Source organism: Tripterygium wilfordii, chromosome 23 (assembly GCF_013401445.1).
Source record: "Tripterygium wilfordii isolate XIE 37 chromosome 23, ASM1340144v1, whole genome shotgun sequence".
NCBI classification, from domain to species: domain Eukaryota; kingdom Viridiplantae; phylum Streptophyta; class Magnoliopsida; order Celastrales; family Celastraceae; genus Tripterygium; species Tripterygium wilfordii.
The window spans coordinates 5782582-5802964 of NC_052254.1; the positions used below are offsets into that span (position 1 = coordinate 5782582).

At 36.8% G+C, this 20383-nt stretch overlaps 2 protein-coding genes across 2 annotated transcripts; one reads left to right on the forward strand and one right to left on the reverse strand.

Moving 5' to 3' along the window:
• The first annotated feature begins 3973 nt into the window (after positions 1 to 3973).
• LOC119993244 (subtilisin-like protease SBT2.6) lies at positions 3974 to 12986 on the forward strand. The gene is made up of 10 exons (XM_038840270.1): positions 3974 to 4184; positions 4939 to 5083; positions 5186 to 5580; positions 6923 to 7018; positions 7106 to 7178; positions 7455 to 7740; positions 10293 to 10618; positions 11215 to 11482; positions 11992 to 12273; positions 12433 to 12986. The coding sequence occupies exons 1-10, from the start codon at positions 4009 to 4011 to the stop codon at positions 12837 to 12839; spliced, it is 2454 nt and encodes an 817-aa protein (XP_038696198.1). The 5' UTR covers positions 3974 to 4008; the 3' UTR covers positions 12840 to 12986.
• A 2236-nt stretch (positions 12987 to 15222) lies between these two features.
• LOC119992917 (pentatricopeptide repeat-containing protein At4g32430, mitochondrial) lies at positions 15223 to 17739 on the reverse strand. The gene has a single exon (XM_038839750.1). The coding sequence runs from the start codon at positions 17620 to 17622 to the stop codon at positions 15274 to 15276; it is 2349 nt and encodes a 782-aa protein (XP_038695678.1). The 5' UTR covers positions 17623 to 17739; the 3' UTR covers positions 15223 to 15273.
• Positions 17740 to 20383: the final 2644 nt, after the last annotated feature.

Sequence of the window (20383 nt, forward strand, 5' to 3'; positions counted from 1 at the left end):
TGGTGTCTGGACTTGCCGTCCGGACAGATGGAGCCCAGAAGTTGCAAATTCACTCCCGAGAGCAATATATCTGAACAGGGTTAATAGTAAATGTTCGGGCATATCACGCAGTCAAGTCCTTTTAAGTTGTATCAGGCTATCTTACAACTATTTTACAATAATACAATTTATTGAAATAATAATATCGATGAATATATATTCATCTTAATATTTGGTCACATAAAGTAACTCAATAGATTAACATAAATACATATTAAAATTGATAAAAATTAATCAAATACCATATATAAATGTATAACCAGAACGAGTAAGTACTTTTATGTATTGTTGTTTAATAAAGTAACAACTCTCATGCGTTTGGTTTGACTACTTTACAAGTGTTTTCTATTTTCAATTTTTGACAAAATAAAAAATGCTCGTGAAAATATGTTTGGTTTGACATTTTAGAAAACGCAGAAAAAGAAAATAATTTGAAAATAAAAAAGGTCGTTTAGAAAACACGGGAGAAACACAGAGGAACACCGCCTTTTCATCCCCTTGGATTACACAGTGAGATCACGAATAGGTGGCAGAGGACTAATATATTATATCCCCTTGGATCAGAATCAATGAATAAGCTCTTCGGCTCAGAAAGTCGTACTCCTCCGACTCCATTTCAGAAACAGTTTCCTCACACTCACAAAGAACGATTTTGGGATCTAAATAAGATAAGAGAAAGAGAGGAGATCAACAACTCGATGGATGAAGGATTTTAGGATCTAAATAGAAAGAGAGAATAAAACATGATGGATAAAGGATTTTGGGGGAACTTCGAATTTCCAATCGGTTCAACTGTGCAATGCAAACTATGGTGAAAATCTTGTCTAACCATTGACAATCTTTCCCTACTTCACGAAACCAAAGTTGTATTATATATTAGGCTTGAAACTACTCAACCTATGGTTGGTTGCATGTTAGAGGAACTCACAAGGACAGGGTCTGGTCTTGGTTAAGTCTAATATTGTCAATGTAGATTGTGGAGCCCTAAAACACGATGATAGAGGAATTGGGGAGTAATAGTATTGTGATGGGTTGGTGGGCCCTAAAGGCATGTGCTAGGAGGTTGAGTCCAATATGAGTAATCATTCCTTGGTTTGTTTTTAGCTTTGGAGGGAATGCATGATTGTGTTTATCAAAACTGTTGTGATGAACAGAAAATAGAAATACAAGTGAAACCAAATATGTTTTCTGCTTTGTTTTTAAAAGGGTTCTCAAGTGTTTGAGGGTTGATCGCATCACTTATAAATTGAATGGACCTCTCCCACATTTTTTTCAATGTGAGATTCCTAACCATCTACAACCCATAAAATAGAAAGAAAACATTTTGATACAATTAAGACTTTATGCTGCTCAAGAATTTTGTCCTAAAATAAAATGAGTTGAGTTTAATACGTGGGCTAAATGAATTTTTGGTCATTGAAAAATGCTCAAGATATGCAAGATATTTTTTGAGAGGAGGAGATTCTCAAATAAAATATATTAATAAAACTTGATTCAGTAGTGCTAGGTAGCCCATGAGAGCCCAAGTCTCTTAAACAAAATTTTGAAACGTTTTAACTCTCAAACTACATGTTAGATTTTAAAAAAATTTACATATTCAAAATCAGCGCATAAAATACTTTCTAACAAGATTCATTGTGGATAAGTTTTATCGAGTAAATCTTAATTCTATTGTTTTTTTCAATGAAATTTCAAAAACTAATGAATTCAGAACTAAAATAATAAATTCTAGACTGTGCTTTAAAAAACAATAGAATCTATATCAAAATAATGAATTTTGGATAACGAATTGTGAGATAAAAGAGTGGAAATAAAACTATTTCATTTATTAAATCAATGGAATAAACTTGTTGTGCTTTCATGAACTACCAAACACTGATTGGTTACATGTCATTTTTGAACTTGATTACCCGAAAATCAACATGAGAATTGGTGATATATACGCGTTTTTAATTCTACTTTTCAACGATGTTTGCGGCAAACTTTAATAATTCTAATGGTCCACCCATGCTTCTTTTGACCCTAAACCCTATAATTGTAAAATTATTACATTAAATTAATCCTCTACTCTTGACTTAATTTGTATTGGGACAAAAGATCTCAGTTGCTTAAGTCAAAAATCTGGAAATCAGATTTCCACCATTACTTAATTAATTTTCCTTGAATTGTTTAAAGGCCAATTGCTTTCTTCAATTAAATTAGGACACACGTGTTGACCAGACATTGGCGCACAATCAATGCCAACTACCAAAGTCTGGTAGATATGGGATAAGGGGCTACAATTCTTAACTCTAATTTTGACTCCAATTCTCATCTAAAAAATTATGTTAAATCATGAATTAAAACTTGTGATTGAATATTTTGATGTTCTAATGTTAGAATATAATAGATTTTGAAAAAGTTCTAAAATCTAAATTATAAACCATAAATCTTAAATTCTAAATCACAAAACCATAAAAATTAAACAATAAACCATAAACTCTGAATCTTAAACTTTAAACACTAATTCCTAACTTCTAAACTCTAATATGTCATTTTTTTTGTAAAAAAAGATCATGATTTAACATTATTTTTTTCGGAGGATTGGAACTAAAATTGGAATTAGGGTTTAGGAAAAACAAATTCTAAACATTATATCCTAAATCATAAACCTTAAATACTAAAAATTAATCCATAAATTCTAAACTTTAAATCTAAAACTCTAAACCCTAAACAGTAATTCTTAACTCTTAAACTCTAATATTTCATTTAAAAAAAAATCATGATTTAACATTATTTTTTGAGAGGATTGAAACTCAAATTGGAGCACCTCTTATCCTGACAAATAGATGCACCTTAGTTGATTTGGTCCCTCGAGTCCAAGGTCATTCTCGTCTTTTCACTAAAACTGTCAGACAACGTTCGCGCGAATGTTCTCTCCCTCTCCCCTCCGCGAAAAAAATAAAATAATTAATAAAATGAATTTCATTAATAAAAAATAATTTAAACGATCGATGTTATAATTTATAAATTTATTTGACAATGAATCCTCCATCATCGTCGCTTCTCTGTCTGTACATCTACGTCCCCATATGAAAATAAAGATATTAAAATCACAAACCCAACCCTATCTACTACTTCTACTACTCTCACACTCACAGACTCACTACACACACAGCACACTAAAAAGCTCTACTTTCCTCCCGGAGATCCACACGCAACATTGCTCAATAATCAAAAGAAGAGTGGCGTGTAAGTGAATCCATTGAAGAATCTCACACTCTTATTTCTTTTTTATCCAATTTCTTTAAGTGTAATGTGAATCTGCTTTATTTGTCGCCGAAATGTGGATCTAGAAAGCACTTCATTGGTTGATTTGGAGGTTATTCTTTGCTTGGATCGTTTGATTGAAGTGAATGCTTTTTTGGATTTTATGCAGATTCGGGTGCTTTTTTTTTTTTTGGTGTTTTAATGTAAATAAGTAATTAAGCTCTCTCTCTACTGATCGCACCGCCCTCTCTCTCTCTCTGGTAAGTGCCTTTCCTTTAACTCATGCTTCGATCTAGACCCTGTTGTACAAGTCATTGTTTGTTTTTATATACATTTGGAGATTGAAGAAAATTTTGATACCCATTAAGCATTTGTGTTGATTTTTGGAAGAATTGAATTTTAATCCACTTCATCATTGTAAATTTCGTTTGTAATTATTACCCATTTTTAATTTCTTTCTCCAGGAACCCAATTAAAACTATTGTGGTTGAATACTTAATGTTGATTTCTATTCTGATTGTTCTCAGAAAATTATATTAAGAGGATATTGTCATTGCTAATATTATGGGTTTTTCTTTTTCTTTTCCCTGGAGTATTTTCTTTCTTCCGTGTTTGTCTTTCTTGCTAGAGATTTTAGTTGTTATAATTGGTATGATCGGCTGATTATTATATTGGAACAGATCTTGGAGGACTACTGAAGTAGGGAGTTGACCAGTGAAGATGAGGGTGCTGGGGTTTGGGTGTCGAATTATAGTGTTCTTGGCCCTTTGGATGGGTGTGAAAGCAGAGATTTATTTGGTGACAGTCGAGGGAGACCCTGTCATAAGTTATAGAGGTGGTGTTCCTGGTTTTGAAGCCACTGCTGTAGAAACCGATGAAAATTTTGATCCCACCAGGTATAGGCTATTTCTTGACATGGGCTTTTAGTTTAATACAATTTTACCATGATAAGCACGTGTGTACTCATTTATTCTTGTAGTTTTGAGTCATTAGTTACCATGTCACTGTCAGCTCATAGTAGCCACCTGAGATACTTGCAGGAGTGTGTAACAGTACTATGGAATTATAAAGTAAGTTCATAATTGGGGAGTCTTAATCTCTGAGATACACATAGTTAGACTATTCTCTTTTGTTCAATTATTAGTATAGTTATAATATTTAGTTTCCTTCGGAGTTCAGACTTCAGACAGTTATTTAATTTCTTCTTTTTTAATAAATATTTAAGGCTTGAAAGCATAAAACAAGGAGTTGTTGTCCTAGTGGTAGGCATTCCTTAGGATTTCGAACACGTTGAAGGTTGGAATCTTCTCCCACACTAAAAACAACTAATATTAAACTCAATAAAATTCATAAAAAAGGCTTGGGAGTTGGAAGCATAGTTAAGTTTGTGCATATATAATATGGAATTTATGTATCCAAATGAGCATATGGTTATTTACGTCTTGTGTGTTATGACTTTGAAACCAAATATTTGGAGTGAGTATCATGTCTGCTAGGGGGTCTTATAACTCCTCCCTTTCTGGCTGTATGATGACACTTGCTTTCAAGTTTCAAATAAAACAAATCTGTTATTTTGAATTTCACTTAAAAAAGATTCTTGGTTAGCGTTTATAAACTACTACCTCTTCATCTAATTTGGGGCTTCTACAGTCAGTTCGTCACATCGTATGCCCAACATCTTGAAAAGAAACATGACATGCTTCTTGGTATGCTGTTCAATCATGGGAGCTACGAGAAACTCTACAGCTATAAGCATCTTATAAATGGTTTTGCGGTCCACGTCTCTCCTGATCAGGTGAAAACTGGCGTTTTCATTTTCTCATACTTTATTTGTTACCATTCTTAAAATATATGCTCATGCAATCTCATTCCTTCATGTATCTGATTCTACAAGTAGGCAGAAATCCTAAGACATGCCCCTGGTGTGAAATCTGTTGTTAGAGATTGGAAAGTGAGAAGACTTACTACGCACACCCCACAATTTTTGGGGCTCCCGACAGGAGTATGGCCAACAGGTGGTGGCTTTGACAGGGCTGGAGAGGATATTGTGATAGGATTTGTGGACTCTGGAATTTTTCCTCATCATCCAAGCTTTGCAACCCATCATACTGAACCGTATGGGCCTGTTCCTAAGTACAGAGGAAAATGTGAAGTTGATCCTGATACAAAGAGGGATTTCTGCAATGGGAAGATTATTGGGGCACAACATTTTGCCAAAGCTGCAATAGCAGCTGGATTATTTAATCCTACAATTGATTTTGATTCTCCTTTGGATGGTGATGGACATGGAAGGTTAGATATCTCAAAATTCAACATTAACTATTTACTGGAAATACTGCACTAGTTTATAGGTCCTTTTTCATCTTATCTGACCAGAAGTTTGGCTTGTATACTATTATACAGAAATCAAAGAAGTCATTTTTATACGTGACACACAATGTTTTGTTTTCTTTTCGAGAGTTGAATGATCATTGGTGAATGATTGTCTTAAGCTGCGTTTAAATTCTTACATCCATAACTCAATACTGTGAATGTCGTTATAAATGCCAAATACATGAAAAAAGTTTTGTGTTTTGTTTTCTTTTCGAGAGTGGAATGATCATTGTCGAATGATTTTCTTAAGCTGCGTTTAATTTTTTACTTCCATAACTCAATATTGTTAATGTCATTATAAATGCGAAATGCATGAAAAAAAGAAGTTATGCATGTGCGAGTACTTTTGCCTTACAAATGCAATCATGTCAACTTAACAAGGGCCTTGTTCCCAACCAGTTGGGTTTGGCTTCTTGTTTCATTTCCTCAATTTTCTTTTATCATGTGCTCAAGATTATGGTTGTTAAAATATTTATTGAAATGAATACAAAAATAAACGTTGCTTTTGCAAAAGCTTCCAGAAAGTGGCTCCTGAACAAAAGCAATCCGTCCTTTCTGTTAACTACTAAACATCCTAAAAATTCGTTTATGCCTCAGCCAAGATGAGTGAATCTGGCATGTGAGAAGGGGGTGGCCATTTACATTTATACTATGGAAACAAGCCGCCATTGCAGCTCTTATTCTGGGAGATCAGTAACAATTAAATTCTGACTTTGCAAGGGTTTGGTGGGTTGGAGTAACAAGATGCTTATGATTTCAATAAAAGTTGAAGAATACTTATTCTGTGACATCATTTATAAGTCTCATATCAAAAAGAAGAGGATAGCTTCTCTTTTGTAAATATGGGAATGCTGCTGAAAACAACAGTTCATCATGGGGATTGATGTCCAACTTCCTGAAACAGGGTCACAGGGTCAAGGCCAGACACATGAGGAGATTGTGGTTGTGAATCTTGTCAGCTTGTGTATTGCCCTCCAAAGCCTAAGTCAATATTCTGCACTATACTAACATTATAATAGACTAGGCTGTAAACTCTATATATAGGCACACAGTTGATTGCTTGCTTTTTAGCTTTTAATAGTATTTGTGAGTCATGCGTTAAATTTAATTTTTCCGATTTATATAGTGTTATTCTGTTTCTATTTCCGGGGCTTGAGTAATTTCTGGTATTATAGCCTAGACAGATCTTTGCACATTGTCTTCTATGTATTATGGACATTGAGTAAGTGATACCTTTTCTCCTTTAATTTTGTGATATCAGTCATACAGCATCTATTGCAGCCGGTAATAATGGTATTCCTGTGAAAATACATGGCTATGAATTTGGGAAAGCAAGTGGGATGGCGCCCCGTGCTAGGTAAGGACTATTATTCACCTTTTCTGTTTAATTCAGAGGTTCAGTACCGCTTCCCTATAATGAAATAACTGGATTCTTTGTTTGTAGGATTGCTGTGTATAAGGCATTATACAGGCTCTTCGGAGGCTTTGTTGCTGATGTGGTAGCTGCCATTGATCAGGTATGTTTTAGTTCACCTACATATAAGTAATGATTATTTACTAGAAATGGTACATATTTTTACCTTTGAAATTCTAGTCACCATAAATAAAACACTCACTGGAATGTACTACCTTGCATTTGATGTACCAAGTTTGACTTTAGTCATTTTATGCTGAGGAGATATAAATTTTCTAGCACACCATATGACATTTGTATGAATATGTTAAATAATTTGACATCCTTTCCGGTAAATCTCTCTTAAGCGGTTTTTAATTGGCGAATCTTTGTTGGATAGGCTGTTCATGATGGGGTGGATATACTTAGCCTCTCAGTGGGTCCAAACAGTCCTCCGACCACCACCAAGACTACATTCTTAAACCCTTTCGATGCCACACTTCTTGCAGCTGTGAAAGCAGGAGTATTTGTTGCACAGGCAGCAGGGAATGGAGGTCCTTTCCCGAAAACATTGGTATCATATAGCCCGTGGATTGCATCTGTAGCAGCTGCAATTGATGATCGCAGATATAAAAATCATTTCACTCTGGGAAATGGGAAAATATTAAGTGGAATCGGTTTATCACGTAAGTTATATTGCCTTGTGTATTCCTTCATCTAACCTGACAGACTTAGGGAAGAGTTTGATTTGGCGTTCAGAACATTTGCCTCTCAAAAACAGAAACCAAAAGATTGATATTGAAACTATTTGGAACCATTCCTAATTTTCAATATTTTTTCATTTTTATTTTGTAAACAAGCCAGTGATAGATCTTTCTACAGTTGCTATCTGCTATTGTTAATCAAGCATTGATGCCATTTTTCTGCTTCATTCCTCTAGACTGGTCCTTTTTGTTGACAGCCTCATAGATTGTTTTGTTTCCCTCCAGAATGCAATCAGCGTATTGTGTTGCTTTTTTAGTTAATGAGATGGAACTGCTTTTTAGATGAGTTCAAGTTCAAACTTATCTGGTATTTGGTAGCTATTGTTAGTTATCTTCAGAGTGGTGTAAGAGTTATATTTTGCTAAGCTTATATGATCTTATCTGAAGTTGACTAATGAAAAGCCTCATTTGATGTGATGTAACAATTTTTGTGTTGTGTGATTCGATAAATTGGAACCTGTTAAAGTGATCCGTAGTTGTCTGCACCATTTTGTAAACTTCTCTTGTGCAAATATTCTCTTTTCTAATTACTATTACTGATAACTATATGAGACCTTATTTTGCTAATTTTCATAAATGGTGCATTTGATTGCTGAAAGAGCTTTTGTGTGTCCTTCAATCTTAGGTAGTGTACGTGTCAGAACTCAGAAATAGGAACGGAAAGGTAGAAAATGAATTCCCATTGATATTATTTCAACAAGATGACATTAAAGCATCAACCTCTATTCTTGGCCGATAAAATAGTTCAAAGAGCCTCGACTTCTATTTCACATTTTCTTCCCTGATATTATTCAACAAAGTAGATAGATCAGTTTGATGTAGAAACATCAATTTTTGTGTCTCCAAGAACTTTATTTATTTATTTTTTAAGTTAGCAATATGTAAATTTTGCTATATTTCTGAGATGTTCCTAGCTAGATTAATGGGTAGCAGTTTTAATCTTTGTGGTACAGAGTTGTTATATGAGTATTTGACCAAAATAATTATTTGCACGAGTAAAATCGCCTTTTAAATAATAACATTCCTTTCTCATCTGTTGAGGTGATATTAAGATTTCATGAATGAACATGAGGTAGATAAAGTTTTTTTTTTGGTCATTTGGTCATAATAACGCGTTGCTGTTGTTATGAGAAAATAAGATGGGATTCTACTTGTTAAAATATTGTAAGTTACTAAGTGGCCATTTTGGGACCACTAAGGCCAGTAGTGCAAGGGTGGGTGGAGAAAAGACATATTTAGTGAAGGTAAAGGTGACCTAAATGGACATGAGAAAAAGGTAATGGAGGCTTTGATAGTATATTAGTGGTATATTTTGATGATCGAACTAAACCGGGAGAAACTATGTTGGAGATTTGATGTCTTTTGGTACATTTTAATTAATATGTTGCATTACATTTGTCAGATAGGTTAGTTTGTAGAATAGGTTCCTCTGACCACATCATCTAGGTTGGTGGGTGTAAATGTTTCCATGAAGAATGGAAAAAGAGTATTAACTGGAGATTCAAAATTAGGTGGTGAAACTAAAAATGAGAGAAACAATGGAGTTTTTTTAAGCAAGTTAAGTAGGATTATTTGAGGATGGGAGAACCTTGGTGTATGGACAATGATGTGGTGGTACGTTGAGAATACTCAAGTAGAATAAAGTGGGAATGTTATTGAAAGCTGCATAAAAGTCGTGATGGAATATATGCAAATTTGAGTAAAAGAAATCTATTAAGACTATACAAGAGGGTTGATAAAGCATAGAGTGAGTTATATCATAAACTGGATTAACGATGGAGAGAGATAATATGAGAAACAAATATATCTAATGAAAGGGCAGCAACTTTTGGCTGGAAGTAAGATGAGAAAACATTGTCCATGATAATAACGATACGTGCAACATAGAGATGGCATACTTTTCTTGCAGCAAGTTCAGAAAATCCCAGTGGGAGATCTCAGGTAGGGAAGAGGGAGGTCAGAAAAGGATAGGGATGAAAGCAATGGGAAGGATGTTCATATGGGCAGAAGTAGAGCTTTGGACTGAATTGATTGACAAAACATTATCCATTTGTTAGTCTCCATATTGTATCCAACACAAAATATTTGAGATGAAAGTCTGTTTGTTTTTAGGAAAAGTCATGATTTTCCATTCTAAGGAGTGCAAGTTAGTCTTAAGCAAATATAGCAAAAGTATCTATTTTCCTTCTAACAAGCAATGGAAAATCATGAATTTTCCTTGAAACGGACAGAGTCTAAGACTTCCTTTTCCCATTATTGATTTGTTTCTTCATGAAGCTTATACTGTTTTGATCATTTGTCTTGACATGATGTGAGATACTGAAATGTTTTTCTCAATGCTCTTTCTTTATTGTCTTCATGTGCACAATTGCTAAGATGTTAGTAACCTCATTCCTGCTCTTCTATAGTATGCTAGTTTCTAAATTACATGAGTACCTTTCTAAGGCTTACAAACACATACTGTATTGCTGCAGCTTCTACACATCCCAACCAAACATTTACTTTGGTTTCTGCAAATGATGTCCTGCTGGATTCATCGGCAATGAAGTACAGCCCGTCTGACTGCCAAAGACCAGAAGTGTTAAATCGAAACTTGGTTGAGGGAAACATTCTTCTTTGTGGCTATTCCTTCAATTTTGTTTCTGGTACTGCATCAATCAAGAAAGTATCAGAAACAGCCAAGAGCCTTGGTGCTGTTGGCTTTGTCCTCGCTGTGGAAAATGCTTCACCCGGAACAAAATTTGATCCTGTACCTGTCAGCATTCCAGGGATTCTTATCACAGATGTCCCAAAATCAATGGTAAATTTTGTCTCCTTGCTTTCTAGTGCGACTCTGATGGTATAAAGCTGTAAGTCGTGAGACTGGCAGTGTTTGAATGTCCGTATTGAGAGAGTTGACTTGGCAACAGCACGCTGCTGAGCTACTTGTGCTCGTTGCAGCCTCACTCTTCTGTGTCATTTATTTCTTTAGTTCTATAGATCATAGTGTGGCTACTACGTTACTTCCATATAGACTAAAGACTAAGTGATGCTTGTGATATGTGAAAGATGGTTCGTGCCAAAGGCAGAGGTTTAGAGGAAACGAGAATAAATCGACCTCAGGAATGATTCCTTATGAGGTTTGTTGAGAGAAGCAAAATCACTTTGGACTTCTTTAGTTGCCCAATCTTTAGCTTGTAAGATAACATCCAGCTCTTAGGTTGTTTCTTAGTTCAATACTTCATGAGCACCATCCTGCCCCAGAATAATTTCCGGGGTTGATGCAGGTTCTGCTTCCAATGCATAAAAGGCAATTTTAGTTGTATTTTCTTTTTCTCTCGATCATTGTCAAATTTGTTATTATTTATTTCCGATTCTTATAATTATGTATTTTTGGCCTTTTGGCATTTTTATTAGGAACTTATAGACTACTACAACGTCTCTACACCTAGAGATTGGACTGGACGAGTGAGGAGTTTCAAAGCTGTTGGTAGCATTGGAGATGGCTTGATGCCTATACTCCATAAATCTGCACCACAAGTGGCATTATTCTCTGCTCGAGGGCCCAACATAAAAGATTTCAGCTTTCAAGATGCTGATCTTCTCAAACCAGATATTCTAGCTCCTGGTTCTCTCATTTGGGCTGCATGGTCACCCAATGGAACTGATGAGCCTAACTATGTTGGTAAAGAATCTATACACGTTACCTCCTTTGTTATTATTGTGGCCAACCTTGAGCCAATGTTTTCATTCTTGGCGAATATGGAATTTTGTGCGTCTCATGAAAGAGGGTCAGGGTGGGTCGAGGGATTATGGGGAGATTATGTAGATGAAAATCCTCGGTCCCAACTCCATGTTCTCATCCTTTGCCCCATTTGCAAAATGATGCCGCATCATTAAGATGGGTCTTACATCTGAAAACATTTTGGGGCGAAAGGTTTTCGTTTAGTATTTTGTAAATGAAGGTCCAGCATTTGGTGTTTAGCAGAGTTTAGGGACTGTTCGTTTTAGGGGTATTACAAAGCTTCATAGTTTTATCTATTGTTGATGAGGAAAGGAATATTTGTCCAACCAAAGATACATTTTTTCTGGTCTTTTTGGCATCAAGCATGAAAATTTCAGGATGGAAGGAAAAAAAATTCAAATGTCTAGGATAATAATTCTTGCATTTTAACAAATATTTTCTTCAAGCAGGGGAGGGATTTGCCATGATTTCTGGAACAAGCATGGCCGCACCACATATAGCGGGGATAGCAGCTCTCGTAAAGCAGAAGCACCCTCGCTGGAGCCCCGCTGCAATTAAGTCAGCTTTGATGACTACAACGACAAAGTTAGACAGAGCAGGAGGGCCTCTTCAAGCACAACAATATTCTGAGACTGAAGAAGTGAAGCTGGTCCCAGCTACACCTTTTGATTATGGGAGTGGTCATGTTAGTCCAAGAGCTGCTCTGGATCCTGGACTCATATTTGACGCAGGTTTTTTTCTTTTACTTCTATATGCTATCTGCACCAACTTTCCTAAAATTCTCTCATCATGTATATATTATATTATCCTAAAGCTGAACTTCATTACTGATTCATAATTTGCATCGCTTTCATCTGATTCTTTTGAGAAATTTATTCCCCGTTTTATAGGTTACGAGGATTACTTGGGATTTTTATGCACAACTCCTGGGATTGATGTTCATGAGATAAGGAACTACACAAACTCTCAGTGCAACAACAGCATGGGTCACCCATCTAATCTCAACACACCCTCAGTCACGGTTTCCCATCTTGTTGGAACTCAAACTGTTAGTCGTACAGTCACAAACGTGGCCGAGGAGGAAACGTACGTGATAACAGCTAGAATGCATCCTGCCATTGCCATAGAAACAAGTCCTCCAGCAATGACTCTGAAAGTCGGTGCATCAAGGAAGTTCACGGTGACACTTACAGTTAGAGCTGTGACAGGAACCTACAGTTTTGGAGAGATTTGTTTGAAGGGCAGTCGAGGCCATAAAGTAAGAATCCCAGTTGTTGCTATGGGATACTGGCGATAGATTGGTCAGACAATAAGAAATTAAGTTTTATGGTTGTAATATTCTTTGTATTATGTGCTAATAAGATATATGTTAGATGTATTTGATCCATATAGATATATATGTATGCGGGGATTATTGAAAAAATGATTACATTCAGTAAATTAATTCCGAATACGGTCAGACTACACATCCCTAAAATATATATTCCTAAACTTACATAACTAGGTAACATGTCACTGACAAAGCAATTTAAATTTTTTTTGAATAGCTTACCTGCAAAAGAAAAGGTAGAATAAAAGCAAAAGAAAAATTTTAAAACAAAAATGTTAAATGACCCAACTTTTTTTAACCAAAATTGTCTCAAGTGTGGCATTGTCACATAAGCATGATGATATGGAATAGATGTTGATATGACATATTTTTTGAAAATCAAATTTCTCTCTTCTATTTCCCTCCTCTTTTGTTCAAAATTTAAAAATTAAACATTCACTTTTTATCTCCCACTTCTTTTTTTCTCTCCACTTTTATGATTTCATCATCTCTTATTAACCACAAATAGACAAGTAAATAATTTATATTACATACAATTGCATTGTTTTTTTTTTCATACAAACATGCAATTGTATTGTTTTTTTGAACACAGACATGCGATTGCATTGTTTTTTACCAAACAGACTTGTGATTACATTGTTTTGAAGGAATGATAATACGTTATTTTTTTGCATACAAGCATGCAATCACATTGTTTTTTTGCCCAACAGACCTGCGATTACATTGTTTTCAAAACAATGTAATTTTCAAAATAGACAAACACAAGCTGTAGAAAAAATAGTCCAAAAACCAGTTAAGAATAATAAGGTAGATACATTGTTTCAGAAGCAATGTAATTTGCAAATAGTCCAAATGGTTGAAAACACAATGGTGCACTGTTTTCAATACAATGTAACTTCCAATATGCCAAAAAAGGAGAAAAAAATTTACATTGTTGCTGCAGGTGGCCAAAACTGTTGCTGAAGGTGGGTGGATGATAGGATCGACAAATTACATTGTTTCTAAAACAATGTAATTTGCTCGGGTCGTCAGAATCCGGTAGCTACTTGGCTGATGCATTTTGTGTTGTGGTGTCCTCCTCCTTTGAGTGCTTTTTTCAGACGAAACGAGCTACGATAGGTGATGTGGTGGGTCGGAAAATGATGGTGGTGGTCGAGCGCTTCCGTTCGGTGGGTCGATGACTCCAATCGGTGGCCGGACGGTGATACTACAGTGGTGGTGGTGGTTGTCGTGAGAGGGAGTAAAGGAGAGAGAGAGAGGGAGAGAGAGAGAAGGAGAGAGATGGTGCTTATATAGAAAAAATTTGCTGAGGTGGAATCTTATGTGTAATGCCACCTAGGATTGGGCTGAGTTGGAATAAAAAACCTTGGGCCATTTAGCACTATCAATTTTAAAAACTATTTCTCTCTCTTTATCTCTCTCTTGCCTCTCTCCCCATCCTCCACCCATTCCCCTCATTCTCTCTCTACTCCATCTCTCCCCCTCTTCCTCGAGATTCATGGCATCGACGACCTTCTACTCAAGATCCATGGCATCAACATTGTGACTCGGGTTTTCATCGACGGCCTCCTTCTCAAGCTCTTCCTTTTGATTCGAGTTTCCATCTATTTTTCTCCATCCCTTGCCTTTAATGGCGTCCACCAACAAATCTGAGCGTCTAACGGTGCTGTCTAGGGAGATCTAGAGACCTACTAAGAAGAAGAAAAGGCGCGTGATGTTTCTTGTTCAGCATCTTCATCTTCAACATCCAAGATCTACAAGATCGCTTACTAATTCTTGTTGTTTCATCCATTCATGTTGTCGATCTGGGCTTATTTTAATGATTGAAGGATACGATGCCTTATTACCTTATTCTGAAGGGGCATAGTGTCTTATTACACTGTTCAATCTGGCTAGTGTAAAAAAGGTTATGAATTAATTTGTTTGTGTTTTAGTTTTCATAGAAAATGAATTGAAATTTTTTTAGATGGAATTTTTATCGGATTTTATGCTCTGACTCATTGTTACACATTGAATTAAGACGCTATCAATATAATTAATTACACTGTCCATTAGGACAACGTAATAAAAAACTGTATCAATTTGAGCCAAAGCATCCTAATAGAATATTACCTTATCACATTGTCTAGTTGCAAATAACATGACTAATCATCATTTTCCAAAATAGATCTCGCACTAAGACACTTTATTTTTATTTTGTACAAAGCAAACAAACGTTTCAGTGACTTATTACATTGTCAAAATAATTAATTACACTATCAATGTAATATTATAATGTCAACGTAATAATTAATTATAATGTCAATGTAATAATTTACTAATGCTTCCCTCGTTTTTTTCTTGATTTCGCACAATAATGGACACCAGAATTTTTATCCGGAAAACCCTCAACGGGTAAATGTCACATATCAAGCAAAGATTCAATTTTATATGGGGTGGTTATGTCACAACGGATCAATCCATCTCTCAAAGGTTTCATTTCTAATCCCAGGCATTCAGTCATCTTATGAATCTCCGCGGATTGTGGATGCGACCAGTCCCCAGAAGAAAACCCGTGCAAAGGTAAGGAACCATTGACCTCACCAACATCTACCCAACTAAAACCTACTTCCTTCTTCACTCCTTTCTCTCTCATTCCTTTCCTTAATTTTGCCACCTTATCCCATTCACCCTTTTCAGCATACAAGTTGGACAAGAGCACATATGAACCTGATTCCGTAGGCTCTAGCTTCATCAGAGCATCGGCTACCCTCTCGCCCATCTCTACATTCCCATGTATCCTACACGCTCCCAGCAAGCTTTGCAACACTGACAGCCCTGCCCCTCCTTGAATATGACCCACTACCTCTTCTGCCTCCTCAAGTCTGCCTGCACGGCCTAACATATCTGCCAAACAAGAATAATGTTCCCGGGATGGTTCAATCAGGTAGTCATTAACCATGGAGTCAAAGAGATGACGACCCATGTCAACCATTCCCTTTCGACCACAGGCTGTTAACATGGAAAGGAAGGTAATTGAGTCTGGTCTTATCCCATCTCTCTCCATCGCCTTGAACCAATTCATTACTGATTCAAAGTCTCCATGTCTGGCATGGGCGGAGATCATTGCTGTCCAAGCAAATTGGCTCTTTTGATTCGTGTCAATGAAAACTCTTTCAGACTCAAGAATGCTCCCACGTTTTGCATACATGTCAAGAAGAGCACCAGAAACAATGGGATCAGAGTTCAAGCCAAATTTTATTATATGAGAGTGGCATCTTTGACCATGCTTGAGCGAAACATCCTCTGCAGCACCAATTGCACTCAAGACACTGCCAAATGTGTATTGGTTTGGCTTGGCCTCACTAATCGCTGAGAAGAATGTCCTTAGAGCTTCTTGACAGAAACCGTTCTGAGCATAACCAGAAATCAAAGCATTCCATGATATGATATCTCTGGAACCGATTTCCCCAAAAACCTTTGATGAGTCTTCCATGAACTCAAACTTAGCATACATAGTGATAAGGCTATTACAGACATTCAAATCTGAAGAAAAGCTAGATTTTATGCAAATGCCATGAACTTTCTGGCCTTGTTCCACCAAATTGCCAATACTTATGGCATGAATCAGCCCAACAAATGTAACATCATTTGGATACACTCCATCTAACCTCATCTTATTAAAGAGAGCTATGACATCTTCCCCATCAATGAAGATCATTGTAGTCCAAGAAACCACGTTGCGCTCATTCATATTCCAGAAGACTGATTTGGCATCTTCAATGTATTCACACTTAAAATACATTGAGATCAAGACATTACACACTGAAACGTGAGTCCCGTATCCTGTTTTTATACTCAACCCATGTATCTGTCTCCCGAACTCTAAATTTCTTTCTTGACTGCAGGCCGAGACAGAACCAGTAAATGAAACATGGTCAAGCTTCATCCCTTCTCTAACCATCTCAGCAAATAGTGAAACTGCCTCTGATCCATAATCACCTTCCTGAGCGTAACCTGATAGAATTGCGTTCCAGGAGACCAAATCCCTACTTTGCATCTCATCAAATACCCTTTTAGCTTCTAATAAATGCCCCCATCTTGAATACATTGTTATAAGCGCATTCCCCACAAAAACCTCACAACTTAATCCAAATTTGATTATGAGACTATGCAGTTGTACGCCAAAGAGAAACTCCTCATGAGCAGAGCAAAATGAGAGAACTGTAGTGTAAGTCACGGCATCAAAAACTACCCCTTTGAAATTCATCCGGAGAGCGAAATTCAAAGCATCTCCACTATTTTGAAACCCTGAGAGTATCGTATTGCAAGAAACAATATCAGGATCACTTAGATTATTGAATATACGTAAAGCCCTATCAAAAAGTTGAGCTTTACAGTACAAATTCATTAATGAATTTGAAACGCTAATATACGATCTAAACCCAGAGATAATAGCAAAGCCATGAATCTGGCACCCGGGTACTCGGTTTCCACGACAAGCTTTTAGAGCCACAGCAATAGAAGTTTCGTCGATATTATTCAAGGAGCCCAGTCGAAGATGTTCCTTGAAGATGTTAAGAGCTTGACATGGAAGGTTTCTGCGCATGCAATTGAGCATGGAACGAGTAACAAAGCTGATCCTAGATTGGGGACTTTCGTCGAACGAATGATGTGCATGGCCATACGGGTAAAAGCTCTTAGCCAGCACAGTTGACCGTTGCCTCGGTAGTGTACTCAGAGTGTTGAAGCTGGCTTGACGGGTGGTCATAAAAAATCAAAACAACAAACGGGAGCGTTGTTGTCGAAAGAAAGCAGTTCCGGGGAAACAGAGAAGCCAGAGCCCTCTGAAGTCTGGAGCACTGCAAGCAACGACGTATTGGCGCAAGTACTTGATGATCCTCCACGTCCAACAATGACCCACCTTTATCATGGGCTGAGAAAAGCCCATTAGTATAAAACTAGGAATTATGCTTGAATATGCCCATTTGAGGAGTGCTTCTTTTGCTAAATGTTAAGTCCCTCATTTATAAGTTAAATTTGAATGTTGTGGGCTTAACAACCAATCTGCAGGACATGTGACAAGGGCATAGGAGTTTTAAATTTGATGTTAAGTGAGCTCAAAACTAGGAGTAGGAGGCAATTGTTGAAAATAAAAAATGTTTGAAGGTGGATGTCTGGAAGGCTACAAATATGGGATTTATTGTCATAATTGTTTTAATCCATTTTAAAATAATTTGTTAAACAAAAATCGAGTTTTAGCGGGATGAACACAAATAAGTTTTGAAAATTTGGAGTTCGTTACCTGTATGTTCCTAAAAGGCAAAAGGGTACTTTTCATCCTTCAATTATTGGTCGGGTTTCATTTTCGTCCCTTAGCTCTTTTTTCCCCTTCCTTTTTCGTTCCCCAACTATGGGAAAGTACACCATTTGTCCCTTGAATAAATCCGACGACAGAAAAATCCAATATGGCATCCTATTGTTCGTCAGATCAGATTTCTCTGACGTGTCACGCAAGCATTTTCCGACCCCAATCTCACTTGAAGGACGAAAATGGTACTTTTCAATAGTTGAGGGATGAAAATGGGAGAAAAAAAGCTTAGGGATGAAAGTGAAACTTGCCTCATAGTTAATGGACGAAATACCTTTTTGCCATTCCTAAAATGTCTTAAATATGTTTTCAGTAGTTGCACAACAACCAGAGACCCGAAATACGTTCGTCCTGCACTTTGAAGAAGAAGTCCTCCCACGATCACAAAGACAAGAGCACTACCTATATGGCAACTATTAGCCATTTTCCTTCGACCGCAAGCACAAGGCCTACAATCCAGGAAGGTGAAGTAAGACTCAGGTTCCTAGCCCTTCCACATCCGCCTTGAAGAATGAACAAGACCTGGGAATTCCCACCACGATGCCCATTATCAGGAGGAAGCTACGGTTATGAAGAGTTTTGACCCAACAACCTTAGCAACAAGCAAGAGAATAGTTCCCTACGACCTCCCATGGCAAAACATGTCCAGATTGTGTCAAGGAAACAAGGGATGAAGACCACCATAATCACTATGAAGACTATAAAAGGAAGAAGAAGAGAGACTTACACTCACCTTGATTCAAACAAAGATCCCATGTCTACAAATCCTTACTGCCTTCCTAGGCAATGACTCCAGTCATTTATCTTTACAATTAGCATGACTCAGGGCAACTAGTTCTTATATCATCCTTTTACTTTTCAAGCCTCCATGGTTGTAGCCTCTGCGGCTATGTTTCTCTTTTACCTTGTAAAGGACACCTCAATAAATTCAAAGATGCATCCCAGTTAACGAAATTCCTACTGCATTTTAACAATGTGTTGTTTTTCATTCATTTTATTTCAATAGGACTTCTTTCATTCTGGTGTTAGTCTCTTATGTCTTATTTTTTTTTCTCTTGACACTTATTAAATTCTAAGTCCCTTTTCCAGAAGGCAACCTCGAACCAGCAGTCTTGTGTTCTTAGACTATACACAACTCGTTTGGCGAACAAGTCAAATTTGGTGCAACCCCATATCATAATTGATAGCAAGTCCTTACACACACATCATCCATAACTCAAACACTCCTATCCCCAACAATCGGAATTTGGATATCTCCTATCTAGCGTAGAAGATAGTGAACATATTTTTGCCACACCTAATGGATGATGTGTGTCAAGCACTTGTAGTCTTGATAGAGAGAATATGGAAAGTAGCGATAGATGAACCAGTTGGAGATCTGTCTCCACTTCTTTCACCAATGGAGTCACATAACGTTTTTCAACCCACTCACTCCAACGAAGATGAAGGAGAAGGAAATGTAAGTCTCATTCTTGTCAAATTTTTACGTCGAGAGATCTCCTTTACAAATAACAGTTCGATACAGAAATGGAGTAAATAGCAAAGAACATGCAACAAACATGTTAGTAGATTCTCGTACAAAATCAAAAGGCTCCTCAACGTAATTCTAAAAAAATTTGGCAAGTTCTTCAATCAATGCAAAGCTCACATCAAGTTGTGCATTCAGCTCTAGTTCCACAGTAGTCTATCCAGACCATTCAACAACCAGTTCTACCTCAATCTTTACAAGAATTTTTAAAAGAGCTAGCTACTATGTTGAAGGTCAGCCAATCAACGTCAGATCCCAATAGTAGCAATGGCCATTCCATTGTGAACAATTCAACTCCAATTCTTGCAATCATTCCTTTAGCTCTTATGCAAATTGTTCAAAATTCTTGAGTGCAAGAAACAATTTTAAGGTGACGTCTTTTGGCTTTACCTCTTTACCTTTACTAAGTGTCATTCCTATCATTGAAAATATAGTTATTGCTTTTGGAACAAGATCAAATGAGCAGAGGGAAGTGAACGATATCAACCAGAGGTTTCTTTACATTGCACCTCCCTATCCTCAGAGTGAACTCGAGGGCAGGGTTAGTATGGCTATCAGCAGCATTACCATTCGCAACAGGTGATCCAATGTCAACCTCAGTAGGCGGTGAACATGGATCAAATCATGAACATT